This window comes from Atractosteus spatula, chromosome 4 (assembly GCF_055471065.1).
Source record: "Atractosteus spatula isolate fAtrSpa1 chromosome 4, fAtrSpa1.hap1, whole genome shotgun sequence".
NCBI classification, from domain to species: domain Eukaryota; kingdom Metazoa; phylum Chordata; class Actinopteri; order Semionotiformes; family Lepisosteidae; genus Atractosteus; species Atractosteus spatula.
Window position 1 is genome coordinate 65455827 of NC_142709.1, and position 14433 is coordinate 65470259.

A 14433-nucleotide genomic window follows, 5' to 3' on the forward strand; every position below is an offset into this window, starting at 1 on the left:
CTGCAAAACATTTACTTGTTGAATTGGGAGTCTTATATCTATTTGTGCCTTCTGAAGAAATTCCCTTTCTCTTTTAGACATAGATTTAAAATTTTACATACTGCTGGTGTTAGCTTACAAAATCCATTTAACTACAGCTGAAAACAAGACATTTTGTATTGCTCTTGCACATACAATATACCCTGAAGGACCCCACAGTGCTTTCATACAGTACAGGACGCCTACTTCATGTACAACTGTACGACTCCCACCTGGGTGAAGGGCAGTAGCCGATCTATACCAATGCACAGTTCTTACAACCTTATCGCAGGAGTAATTCCCTTGTTGACAATAATCATACACTTATTTAGATTCACTTTCATTCATTTGGCCTGGGAAGATAAAATGCCAAGAATTAATAAAGCAACCAACATTGTACATTTATGATTCTAGTGATCTTTGATCTGTGTTATCAGTCTGTAAAGCAGAGTTAAGAACGAAGCTCTTCTTCTAACAAGACCTTCAGCAGCACAGACACACCATGGCTCCATCCCACTTTCTTCTGCTAGGGCTACAGATTTATCTTGCCATCAACCCTTCTTGTTCGGTTATACCTGGTAAGTATGATATGATTCTGTACAAAATGTCAACTTTGTAAATGAAAACGTGTGACCATCTTAGAGGTTTTTTATCCGTTCTAAATTGTTCTTCTGCTTTTGCTACTTTATACTTTCTTTTTCTATACTTTTGTCTTTTCTTTAAATGCCAGCTGAAGTGGATATATGGGAAAGCTGACAGACACCATATTTCTGTAAAGAGTGTCCTCTGCATGTTTCCATTTGCCTAGAATTCTAGAACATAAGAATGAAAGGAATACTACAAGAGGAAGCCTTTCAAACTGATTTGTTAGTTGGTAACTAACCTCAGGAGCTCATCCACCCATCTCTTGAAAGGAACCTTCCAGACGTCCCAGACCCTAGCCTCCTGTTTTCAGTCTAGAACGTCCCAACCCTTAGTTGCTACTTGAGTCCCCTGATTTATGTTTGACTGCTGATCTCAAAATAAAACAAGGGGGTTGACCCAATATCTCTGAGGCTTTTGAACACTGGAATCAGGTTTCCTTGGAGTCGTCTCTTCTCAAGATTAAAAAAGTTAATTTCTTTTAGTCTGGGAATGTAGCTGTTTGGTCTCCTGTGGACTGTTTCCAGAACAGGCAGCGATATCTCTCTTGTAATGCAGTGACCAAACTTGTACGTATTATAAGTGTGTAGACGTTTAACATGAGATCACCCAATTTGATTCTGCACCTAAAACTCTACAGTTTGTACTGACATTCTGCCTGCCTTAGAGATTCTCTGCATTGTATAATGGAGAAAAATTATGTATTACACAGACTCAAAAGATGGTTTTCATAGGTAGCCTCCTCAGTGTCTCAGTATTGCCCATCTTAAATTTATGCGTTATTATACTTATGTTTGCTGTCTGCTGGAACAATGCTCTTGTCTACATTGAATGTCACCTCCCAGTCTTGGATTTTTTAAAGCAGTCTGAATCTGTTGCTACTCTTGCACTGTTTGTCACTCCTCCTGAGGTGGTATCCTCCATAAAAGTGGTTAATTTCATTATTCAGGTTTAACATAAATTACAAAGGTATACTGTAAGAATTTCGAATCCATTTTTGTGGATAACAGTGTTTATTACAGGTAGCAGTGTATGTCACAAAACAGATCATTTCAAAGCAACAGCCAGAGGTTAAAATGCAGATGGTCTATACCGTAGGAAGCTAAAAACACCTTGCAGATATTTATTTATGGAGTTGTTATTAAATAAATGTATGTATGCCACAGAGCATGGAAATTGCCTCTAGCAAAAGTTGAAATTAGGATATGTGCTGGTTAAATGCTTTCCTCTGTTGTACAACTGGCTAGGTTTGCTCCGAACATTTCCCACTCATGTCTGTGCTGTACTGTGTGCGATTCCCTAGTGGCTGAAGAAGACCCCCGGTTCTGGAACAGGAAAGGACGGCAGGCTCTGGAAGAAGCTCTGGAACTGAAGCCCAATGCTGGCAAAGCCAAGAACCTCATCCTTTTCCTGGGGGATGGTGGGTAACCACACACAGCACAGGAGACCTCCACTGAAAAGGATCATGGGCAGACAGTGTATCTAAAGTGAAAGTTTCATACAAGGACCGTGAAGATTCTGCAGAAATAATCAATCTTGTTCAGCATATCTAATTAATTGTTTTTAAAACAAATTAAGTGATCCTTCCAGGTCCAAGTGTGATCCCACAGTGTACTCCCCCCCAAAAATGTGTACCCGCTCAGAGCTGCATTTATTGAAAGTCACTTAAGACACAGTAATACTGTTAGAACATACAGCATATATTCTATACAGCATAAAATGCAAAAACATCAAAATAAGAAAAGGGGGAAGTGTATCCTAACAAAATTCAGTGCAGAATGATAACAGAGAATATAGAATTTAGTAGTAATGTTAATAGTAGTAGCAATATAGAAATCTTTAAAACACTCTAGAATTAGCAGCACTTAGATACATATTAGTGAAAAGACACTGAAAGTTCCCCATTGTTATCCATGGTGTAGCATATAGTTGAAAAACCAATTAAACATTAAATTTAATTGTTTGGCTGTTGATTTGAGCTTTTATAAGCATCTTAGCTTTTGTAGCTTTACTGATTTTAGCTCTTTATTCTTAGCATCTTTTAAGCGTAACAAGTGACAAGGTAGATATTGCTTAAGTGCTGGCTTCGTATAACCACAAAACTGGATATCAACAGGATAAGAAAGAAAACAGGATAAGAAAGATACTATTGTTACAAAGAACATGATACAATGTTAAAAGATAGAGACTAAGAAGAATGGGACTAGGATTAGAGCTCTTTTGGGATGCTCTTTGGGAAGCTCTTTTTAGGTGTGACTAAAAAGTTGAGGAAGAGCAATGTCCATTTTAAACAAACTGTTTTCTTATCAGTTAGATAAGATTGAAGTAGGGAGCTGCATCAGCATGCATAGGCTGCAAAGGAACAAGTAATAGGTTTATTCCATGCTGAAAAGAGAAGAAAAGAAACACAACATTTCGTCTGTGGAGCCTTCTTCAGGTGTGAGAGAGAGGAAAACCGGCTGTTGATTAAGCAGGAGAGAACAAAAGCCGGGAGTGGAGAAGAGGTGGGAGCAGGAGAGAGGACACGCAGGTGATGAGAAGTCAAGAGAGGTGTGAAGTCAAAACCTGCAAATGAATAAAAAGGATTAGAAGGAAAAGTCTGTTTTGAGAGAAGGGGGAAGGTGTGGACCTAGTTTCAGAATAGATTTTTGGATGTCTTTCTGCAATAGGAGTCGTTAGAGGGGAAATGGGAAACTATGGGCTTGGAGAGATCTTGACATGTTCCCTAAAATGATCTCCCAGTCTCCATCCTGTTTCACCAATGTAAATAACTAGGCATGTTGTGCAAGAGATGCAGTATATAAGGTTGCTGGAAGTACAAGATCCATAATTGTCCAGAGGGGCCTTGAATCTGTGTGGTTTTGGACAGATATTAACAGGTGATGCCTGGTGTGGATGATTGCTGAGGGAGGTCAAGGGAGCTGAGAACAAGAAGGCTATGCAGATTAGGTGATTGGCGGTATGAGGTGATGCGGCAGTCAGAAAAAAGGGTACCAGTGGAGGGTTCATCCTGTAAGATGGTGAAGTTGTCGTTAATGGTCCTGGGGATAGAAAAGGTGTTAAGGTGGTAGGGAAGCACCAACGGAATGCGGTTGCTAGGTCAGGAGATCCTAATTGGGTTTATGAAATCTGATATTTATGGCTTGGGAGAAGGCCCTGTCAATATCATTGGTGGGGTTTCCTCTGTTGATGAAAAAAGAGTGTATTTTAAAGGTTTGGTTTGGAAGTCAATGTCGTCACTGCAAAGTTGTTGGAGCCTGAGGAAATGTGGAAAGGGGAGAGAATTTTTAGTATGCGTGTGGTGAAAGGAGCTGTACATGAGATAGCTGTGTAAATCTGTGGGTTTGTAATAGACAGAAGTTAAGAATTATGGTTGGTTAATGGACAGGTTTATGTCCAGAAATGGAATAGTAGTGGAAGATATGTCAATTAGTATAGACTTCAGGGATGGATGTAAGTTGGTGAAGTGGTGCAGAAAATGCTCTAACTGGTCGTATCGCCTGGAGAGGTCAGGGACAAAGCCGATGTAGGAAGTGAAGAAACATTCTTCTACCCAGCTGACAAAAATATTGATAAATTTGATAAGATTGCAACCACAATAAAGTATTTCCAGTAGTACCTACAAGCCCTATCAGATCTATTCAACAAGGTGAGAGTTTGTATGTTCTCCCAGTGTTCCTGGTTCTCTCCTGGTTCTCCCAATGTCTAAAGACATGCTGTCCAGATTAACTGGTGTCTCCAAATTTGCCCACTATATGCCTGTATGAGTGTGTGATCCTGCGATGGACTAGAATCCTGTCTAGGGTGCAGCCTCAGCCTCTGGCTCATCGGAAGTGGTACAAGAATGTATAAAAACGTTAGATTCAACATTCATCAATAAAGCTATAGTAATCCTATAAGATGTTTCAACACAATGCCCAGACTGATATGGTTCTTACAACTTATTTTCTGATAAATGATCTTATAAGTGAGCAGTAAGAGCCAATTCTACCTTGGTTAATGGTGTTTCTAAAGAGTGCTTGGGTGTACATGTGCACAGCAATGGACTGGTGTCTTGTCCAGGGTATAGTCCTGCCTTGCAGAATAGATGGTGAAGAAGAAATGTACTCTCAAACCAGCTAGAGGGGCATGAATTGATAACAATGTCTTACGTACCACTTCGTGTTTAAAGATGGCAACAATCGCCAGCACTTTCTGTGTGGTCAGGGTGCCTTCAGGGGCTTCACAGTGGTAACAGTGTGGTGTCTGTCTGGGCTGTCTCCAGGAATGGGGGTTTCCACAGTGACTGCCACCAGGATCCTGAAGGGACAGCTGGAGGGCAAGCCTGGCGAGGAGACCGTCCTGACTATGGACACCTTTCCTTACCTGGCACTTTCAAAGGTCAGAGGGGTGCAGCCCTGGTCCTCATGGCCCCCATGTCTGCTGGACTTCATTGCAGCTGGACTGTTGCTTGGTTAATTGAATCCTTAATTGGACTAGTACTTTGATTGCCTCCACCTGTTTAATTGTCTGCTGCTCTCAAAAAGCTTCAGTTTTTAATATGCTTTTCTGAATGTTTTCAGGATCATTAATTTCTCTGGCAAACCTACAGTACAGTAAACATGAAGACAAAATTATTTAATTAGCAATGTTACATTTGGAGTTCAATTAAATAACTAAGAGCTCAGTTGGAATAAAAACCATCAGACAGTGGGGTCATAAAGACCTATACTGGGAGACCATATGAACCACTGTTACATCAATGTCTTCAACATTGTACCAACCCAACAATTTGTTTAGAAAAGAATTTGCAGTCACTGATCATCTCTATCTGTCCTGCTTGACTGAAGATGTTGACAAAATTTACAAGATGACTTTCTAAAAACCCTGTCTTGTTAAATGCTGGAGGAGTATTAGGTTTTTTAGTTTAGTGAACTTTTCTCATTATTTCTCATTATTTTCAGATTTTCTTTCGAATACGCCTCTTGCAGCTTGATAAGAAAAGTCAGAGAAATACATTTATGTCTCCCAAACGTTGGTGGGGATCTGTCTGTCTGAATCTGAAATCCAGAAACTTCATTCTTACCTAACACCTGATGCTAAAAAGAAAAGAGACACAACCTTTTGGCTGTGGAGCCTTCTTTAGGTGACACCTTTTTTGAGCATGAAATAAATCTTTACCTGTTCCTTCATGTATATGTGTCCATGTTCAGTGTGAACAGCCTCTCTTGCTAACTGCCTATGAAGAGGCAGCTGACATATGCTACTGTACTTTGCTCATGTGTGCAGACTTTGCTGCATGTTTCCCTCCTTCCTAGACCTATAACGTGGACCACCAGGCGCCCGACAGCGCAGGGACAGCCACGGCGTACCTCTGTGGTGTGAAGGCGAACTATGGCACTGTGGGCCTCAGTGCAGCAGCCAGGCGCTACCAGTGCAACACCACCAAAGGCAACGAAGTCACCTCCATCCTGCACAGGGCCAGGAAGGCAGGTAAGGTCCAGGCCAGTACAGCCTTAATAAATTAGAACTAGCCCTGGAAATAAAGCTACTAATGGAAACGTAGCTGGATGTTGTTAAGGGAGGTAAAAGTGAAACAAATGTATTTCTCATTAATCATGTAGGGTCTTTCCTTTATGGATCATATAGAGGAACCAAAGCACAGGAAAACACTGGATACTTGCAAATATAAATTATATACTGTTCAAAAGGCAAAGAGATATTTGAGCAGCATGAGATTTTTTTATTTTTTTTTATTCATTTTGATTCCTTTATATCCTTTTTAGTATAGACATTAAATATTAGAAAAATACTTCAGATGATTTTGTATGGGATAAGGGGAAATCAGGAAATTGTGTTTCTTCTCTCTGTGTAGTCCTGTAACCAGGAATGGTTGTTCTATATACCCCTTTGCTCATGGGCATTAACAAGGTAGACCAGTGTCTTTACATGTGGTGCCCAGGAGGACAATTTGGAGGAGCCATTCAGCCCAAATGCACAGGTGGAAACTCAAAGTAGCTCAAAGAGAACACGTAAACTCCACATAGACAAGTGCCGAAAGCAGGAAACGAACCCAGGACGCTGGAGCTCGGTGGTAGTAGCACTCACCACCGTGCCACCGTGCTGCTCCGAAATTTCTTGCTCACTAGAATGGTTCCCTGATGTTTCTGTCACCAGAATCGTGAAAGTAGTTCATCTTCGTGGCTGACATTCTCCTCTCTGATGCGGTCCAGGAAAATCAGTTGGCATTGTGACGACGACGCGGGTCCAGCATGCCTCCCCAGCTGCGTCTTACGCTCACAGTGTGGACAGGAACTGGTACAGTGATTCAGATCTGCCCAATGATGCACTCGCAGGAGGTTGCAGAGACATCTCCTCCCAGCTCATCCACAACAGTGACATCAATGTAAGCCAGTCAAAAGTATATGCATATGCTGCAGTATAATGTTTAATGCACTATATTGTATTTGCTGTTTATTTATAGAATAACTTCACTGCACATCTCTCCATAACCTACAATAGCATATTAGAACATGCAAGCAAAATATTAAGTACTGGAACAGCCAGACTTAAGATGCAAACAGATCACAACCAGGGTTAAATGCAATTAATCCTAAAATAAGATAAGATCACTTTATTGGCCATATACAATTTATTGTATTAGGAATTTGTCTTTTCCTGCTTAAAGTGTTGTGTGGGCCAGTGTGTTTAGTGCCCCATTTGTCTTTAAGTAAGTAGAGAAACCATTCCTTCAAGACTATGGTGGGAGAGAAGCAGCGAGAACTGTCTTCTGCAGTATTTGGACTGGGTGATACGCTAATTAATATTTACACCCATCATTAGTTAGATGGATGTTTAAATTTTGAGGAAGGATTTAAAAAAAAATAATGACTTATTCATTACTTAGAATAAGTCAGCTTTGCAATGAAAATCTTTTTGTAATTTTTTTTTACTATAAAGAGAAACAATCCATCCATTTTCTATCGCTTTAATTCAGTAGGGGTTACCGGCAAGCAACAGGCGCAAGACACCCCCCACCCTGGGCAGGACACCAGTCCATCACAGGGAACACACAGATACAAACACACACACTCACACCTGGGCCAATAACCAAGTAACTTATCAGTACGTCCTTGGACTGTGGGAGGAAATGGGATCACCTGGAGGAAACCCCTGCGATCACGGGGAAAACAAACTCCACACAGATAGCACCCCAGGAAATTAACCCAGGGCCCAAGCACACCTCGAAATAATCCATCTTAACACAATGACATGCTTTTACAGATACAGCGTAGTGACAATCAAAGTTGTCATTTCAGCACTCATGTCCAAATCCAGAGATACTGGAATCCTACAGTATTAGACCATGGGTTGCGTTTTTGTGTAAGGTAATTCTCGGAGGAGGAAGACAGTACATGACCCCCAACGGAACAAAAGATCCCGAGTACAGCGCCGCATCGGCGAGAGGAAATAGACGGGACGGGATCAATCTCATTGACGAGTGGGTGAAGGCCAAGACCAGTGGAAACAAGGTGGAGAAGAGGCACTGTCCTCTGGCTATGTTTGTTTAGAATTGCTCGTCTGCTGTTAATTGGGTAATTGAAATCCTCCCTTGACTGTCACCCATTGCTGCTTTAAGAGTAAAATGGATCTGTTATCAAGTCTCAGTATCCAACAGTAAACATGCAACTAAAGCAGCACAGAAATCATCTTTTTTTCAGGTCCCCAGTTCAGAGATAATCATCTTTATATTTATTATTTCATATTCAACGCTTATACATTAGGGTGGGATATTAATTCTCTTTCAACCAATTCCATTGGCTTACCTTTTTGTGGCTTAACCCACAGCAATTTTAACGAAAGAGAGTCTTGAAATTGTATCAGCAACAGTACTATGCCTGATAATGACCATCAACATTTTTAACTACAGCAGGATATTTTTATGTTTTCTACCTTCTAAGGCTTTTCATTGTGCACCATATGTTCAAAGAACACAAAATTATTCTGGGTTATAGTTACATTCAAATTTTTCTCTCTTTCACGATTGTTTCAGAAAGCAGTGTACGTCTGGAACAAAACTGAATTTGATGCTGTGAATGAGAATGCCACAGAGTACCTGATGGGTAAGATATCAGGAACCTGAATCTGAGCACATTAAAAATAGTGTCCATCTATCCGAAGGGTCTTCTTAGGCACGTCAACACTGATGGAACATTCTAACTCAAAAGAAAAGACTTGAAGTAATCCATTTGTTTTCATTTATTTTTTTTAAACCACGATTCATCACTCATGATCAGATGAAGTAGGTAAACAAAGGAACATGACACTTGCCCTCTTGCTGTGCGGGCGGCCTAAAACTGGCCAAGGAGTGACCCATTTTTCTGAGAGTGAGAGAGCAGGTTGCTGTCCGTCTCCTCGCCAGTTCTGACAGAAGTCTGCCTTTGTTGTCTGTATACCCTGGGGCAGGGACTTTTTCATTAATGTTAATAATATGGAGATGTTTGGTATTGGGTTATCTAGCTGGCACTGCATCTCCAGCAATTTTTAATTAAAGCCTAAAGTCAGTATAAGATACTTGGGGATACAACGTGGTATGTTAAGGTGTACTATATGTTTCCAGAATGAGTTTTTGTGTTATTTTAGCACAACGTCACTCCTTTCCAGATGTACCTCCTGCCCCTTGCCATTTGGAAGTGGCTAAGCTTTTCACATTATTTTCTTTGTTTGTTTGTTTGTTTGTTTTTTTGCATAAGTCAAAAAATTAGTACAACTGATATTCTGAGGCACAGACCTTTTCTCTCAAATCAGATTTCAGATGTTTTGTGCAGTTAGCAATAGAAATTAATATCTGAAGGCTTTCTGTCGTGACAACATACTTACACCAGGAACAGTTTCCCCAAAAGCTTATTAACCTACCACTATGTTTTTGGATTGTTGGAACAAAAAACTGAGATATAGAGGAAACCCCACAAACACAGGAAGAACAAACGCCGCGCAGATAGCACCCCAGGTCCAGAACTGAACCAAGGGCCCCAGCACTACAAGGCAGCAATACTAACCACTGCACCACCGTTCAGTATATATAAATATCTTAGTGTTGCCTCTCTTCTGTCTTGCAAGGCCTCTTTGAGCCAAAGGACACCAGGTATGAGCTGGACCGCAACAAGACACAGGACCCTTCACTCACTGAGATGACAGAGAAAGCCATCAAAATTCTCAGAAAGAACCCCAAAGGTTTCTTCCTCTTCGTGGAAGATAAGTACAAAAAAGCATTAATGCAGCACAATCCAGAGGTTGTAAGAGATGAAAACAACCTTCCAAAAATTTAACATCAATGAAAAGGGAGACAAAATGCACACTGAATAGTCCAATAATTAATGCTATTTTACTAATATATACCTTTTCACTTGAGAAAAATAGTTTCTGTCAGCAGTAGCTCATCAGGAGAAGCTATTTTTAATGGGGATTTTCTAATATTCCTTCTTTCGAACACATTTTATACCTTCAGGTGGCACAGAAAGGCCCATAAACCTGTCAATAAAGCTGTCACTATAACATTAAATACTTTTACTTGTCAGGATCCCCATATGATTTAATATTTTTCAGTCGTTTTACGGTTGAACTCTTGCCTTAAAGTACCAACACGATCAGTTTCAGATGATGTGCAGCTTGTATCTGTTTGGGAAATCGGATTTCGTCTCCTGCTGTTTCTGTGAAAAACAGGAGTCACGGCTTTAGACAGCGCCTGTAAACTGCCGGTTCTTGAAAATGGTTGTGTATTATAATCCTGCATTTTAATTTCAAGGGGGAGAATCGACCACGGACATCACGACAGCAGAGCCAGATATGCCCTGACAGAGGCAGTGGAGTTTGACCGAGCGATCGAGAGGGCAGCGGAGCTGACCAGTGAACTGGACACTCTGACAGTGGTCACAGCTGACCACTCCCATGTCTTCACCATTGGGGGGAAGGCGGAACGGGGAAACTCCGTCTTTGGTGTGCAAAAGTGAAGAATGCATTTGCCTTTAGTTATTCCAGAATCTTGCAGACGAGTGAATCTTTTTTCATGAACAAATTTTTATTTTCCCAAACACAAGCAGATGAATGATGCTATATAGACAAATTCTGTGTTGCATTCATTCTCAGATTTTTTTTCCTTTAGAATACAGAACAGCTCATTAGAAAGACTATTAATATACTACAGACGGAATGTTCTTTATACAGCACATACAAGGCTGGGGCCTAACAAAATTATGTTGGTGGTCTCATGCCTACATGAGCCAGACCAATGAAATTATCTGTTTTAAATTATTTGTTAGCACCAAATATAGAGGCTTGTTAATAACTGCATTGTAATGTCCAGGTTTTTTTTTTTTTACTTTTTGTCTTGCAGAGGTTCTCTCACTGTGATGTACTATGCTATTTACTGACCCCTTGTGTTATTCCATAATTTTCTCAGGGCTGGCGCCTTCAAATGCTGATGACAACAAACCCTTCACTACTATACTGTATGGGAATGGCCCAGGATACATAATGGAAAATGGAACCCGTCCAGCTCCAAATATTACTAACATACGTACGTGCCGAGAATATTTTAGCACTGTACCTTCAAGCCATTATAAACTTTCATAATAAATAAACTTAAATGTTATATTAGTATATAACATGATTAGCTCCTAGCTGTTTAACCGGGGATTGAAGCAACATTTGACATTAATGCTACAATCATGTTGTAAATTTTTATGAAGATCCTGAAGTGCCTTCTTCAGACGGTTTTGGCTGCTGCAAAGAGGTTAAGTTGAATTTAGCTATTTTATTCTTCCAGATACCCCAGGGCTAGTGAGGTTTCTTTAGTACTCATTGGGACAATAGAAAGCTTGTGCTTAGTTTAACTATTACGATCTTTATTTTACTGCTTTTGCATAGTTGTCAGAGTCACTACTATCTAGCTGGGCCCTTCTGAGCATGCCACATTTTAATATCCCAGGCTCAATCTGGCTAGAGATAGTCTGTCCCTACCCTGTAACTGACAATACATTTGCAGTACTGTTTTCGTAGTGCTGATTCCTAACCAAAAAAAGCAATGAGCTCTACTTACTTTAAGAGAACATGAAACCTGTGCTGTGTTGCTTGGATTTTAGAGAATGTTGTAGCTCCATCTAGTGTCTGATCACAATTATAACATAAGGCTTGGTCTTGCAAAATTTTGTATTCAAGAAATGTTTGCCAACAAGACAGCCTCTTCATTAATGTACTAATTGATAAGATCCAACAACTAAGAAATAATAGGAATCCTTTAACCAAGAAGAGCAGAAATGTTTAAGAGCTACACAATAACATACAAACCACAGCTTTTCAACAGAATTTGGTTGTCTCCTATTCTGTAGCAGGTGAAGACTTAATAAATAGAGTAATGTTTCCATTGCATACACAGCCTGTTATATATCATGGAGAAATCCTTTCTGAATAATGGCCTTGATAGTTTGATTAAGAAGATGAAATAGAGGCCACATACTATGAAAAAACAGGTAGTACATCTAGAATGGTTCTACAAAGATCCTGTGGAATTGAAACTCCCATTTTGTTTTCTTTCTTTAGAAGATAAAGCCTACAGGCAGCAGAGTGCTGTGTTGCTTGATTCAGAGACTCACGGAGCAGAAGATGTTGCCATTTTTGCCAAAGGGCCTATGGCTCACCTGTTCCACGGGGTGCAGGAGCAAAGCTACATCGCACATGTCATGGCCTTTGCGGCCTGCATAGAGCCATATGAGGCCTGCAGCATAGAAAATCCTCCCAACGGATCTGGGGCTCCCAAGACCAGCCTTCTCGTCCTGGGCCTCTTACCAATGGCCTATGTGCTCAGCAGTGTCTGAAACACCAATTCCTTTACCTTGCAGTTACTAAATTACACACTGTTTTTATTGTAAGAGAAAGGAAACTAAGCTCCTTTGTGTTTAGAATTTCAGCCCTGTAATGGTGAATCATATTTGTAACGTTGAAGAATAGTCATTTCCCTTCAAATGCATGTGTTACCCTCTCACAAACCCTGCAGAAAAACTTCATGAAAAAGCACATTCATGTAAAATCACGGCAGGCCTTCAGAAAAAGAAAAAAGATACAATAACATTCATTTTAAAATTCAAATACCATTCATTTTTAAAACTACAAAGAAGCTGTACAAACTAGCTGAGTTTAATTGAGAATATAAATATCAGAATTCTTCACGATATGTTAAATATACTAAATGTATATAATACATGCTTTTCTACTGTAAAATGTGTGCAATGACGTAGTGTATTGAAAATGTAAATGTCAGACAGGCCGGTAAAGGGGTACAAATATGCTCTGTACTGAATCTAAAGATACAGTAATACTGAGAATTCAGGCCTCACATTATTCCATTGCTTTAGAGATCTTTTTAAGTTACAGATTAGCTGTTGTGAGTAACAATGCTATATGCTTCCTGGTTTTTCCTGCCATCTGTAAAGTTTAAAAGGCCCCACAAATTCCTTATTTATAGATGTTCAGATTCACCCCAAAAGCTGTTAGGCCAGATGACAAGCTTGCGCAGTTATAGACATGAAAATTCTCATGAGAATACTCTAGTCCCATGATTTAGTCCTGGAAAGTAAACAGAAATTCTTGATATTTGAAAAATGGACACTAGAGAGCTGGCAACAATTCAGTATCATATTCTTCTCCAGTGCTGGCGTGATAGAACACTCCACCACTTTACACCCCACTCAGGACAGGATATCTAGATGCCTGGATCAAGAAATGCTATAGCGTTGTTACTGGTGAAATTGCTAACTTGAAACATAATGTGATTCAAGCACAGGACTCAGTGTTTAAATAATCACTGATGTCAATCTTAACGCATTAGTAATGCAAAAATGAAGATGTTTAATTTTGATATGCCACGGCAGTTTTCTAAAATGAAAATACCTAAAATAAAGATGACATTTTAGCTGATAGTTTATTTCAGTATAATCATGGCGTGGGTGTCCATGCGAGTCTGTAAGCCTGTCCATTGCCATAGCAACGTCATCTTTGAAATGATGTGAACAGGACAAACTAGGACAGGAAGTTAATCCTTCTCTGTTCTCATTCCACAGTCTTTTTCAAAAGCAGTTTCGGGCAATTTAACTGGCAAAGAATAACATACATTCATGTTTTTATTTTTTAAAAGGCATATCAAATAAAGACCTTAACAAAAGCCACTTGTTGATGATTTTACGACTGGAACGAGAATATGTTTCCTCATGGTCAACGGTGGTGTATTGTAAATGATTGAAAATGCTGAAACAAATTAAAAATGAAGACAAGGCGGACTCTGTAGACAGCAATAATACTGAAGTAAAGAAGACAAGGAACACTACTGTTAATGGAGACATACTTAGATGTCCTTGGTAGGTTAAATACTTGTCCTTTCCACTCTGTTATTTCATATTCGATTTTTGGTTCATGGCTGCTTTGATCATAATCCTCCAGACTGAACTGATGTCTGGCAATTATTCTCTGGCATGCAGAGGGCCCTTACTCTCTCCTACAGCATAGAGAATTGAATTCTCATTTCCTTTGCACATCCAGGCTCACGGGAGCACTCACGCTGGCCACTTGCTTCAGAGAAAATCATTTCAGAAATGTGTCCTGTCCAATGTCACCAATCTACACAGTGCGTATATTACAAATAGTAAAACATACTGTATTTCAGCATTACCAAACAGAGACTTTGTTTCATAGAGTGAGTCCTCTGATTTTGTATACAGATAATTTTCTATAACTCACATGGAA

General features: G+C 39.9%; 1 protein-coding gene across 1 annotated transcript; it reads left to right on the plus strand.

The window, feature by feature from the left end:
- Positions 1–480: 480 nt before the first annotated feature.
- On the plus strand, positions 481–13613 carry LOC148836880 (intestinal-type alkaline phosphatase-like). Its single transcript, XM_088915018.1, has 11 exons — positions 481–596; positions 1964–2080; positions 4925–5040; positions 5958–6132; positions 6873–7045; positions 8028–8171; positions 8693–8762; positions 9760–9894; positions 10444–10635; positions 11099–11215; positions 12238–13613. Exons 1-11 carry the CDS (start codon positions 521–523, stop codon positions 12510–12512), a joined length of 1590 nt encoding a protein of 529 aa, XP_088771144.1. The 5' UTR covers positions 481–520; the 3' UTR covers positions 12513–13613.
- Positions 13614–14433: the final 820 nt, after the last annotated feature.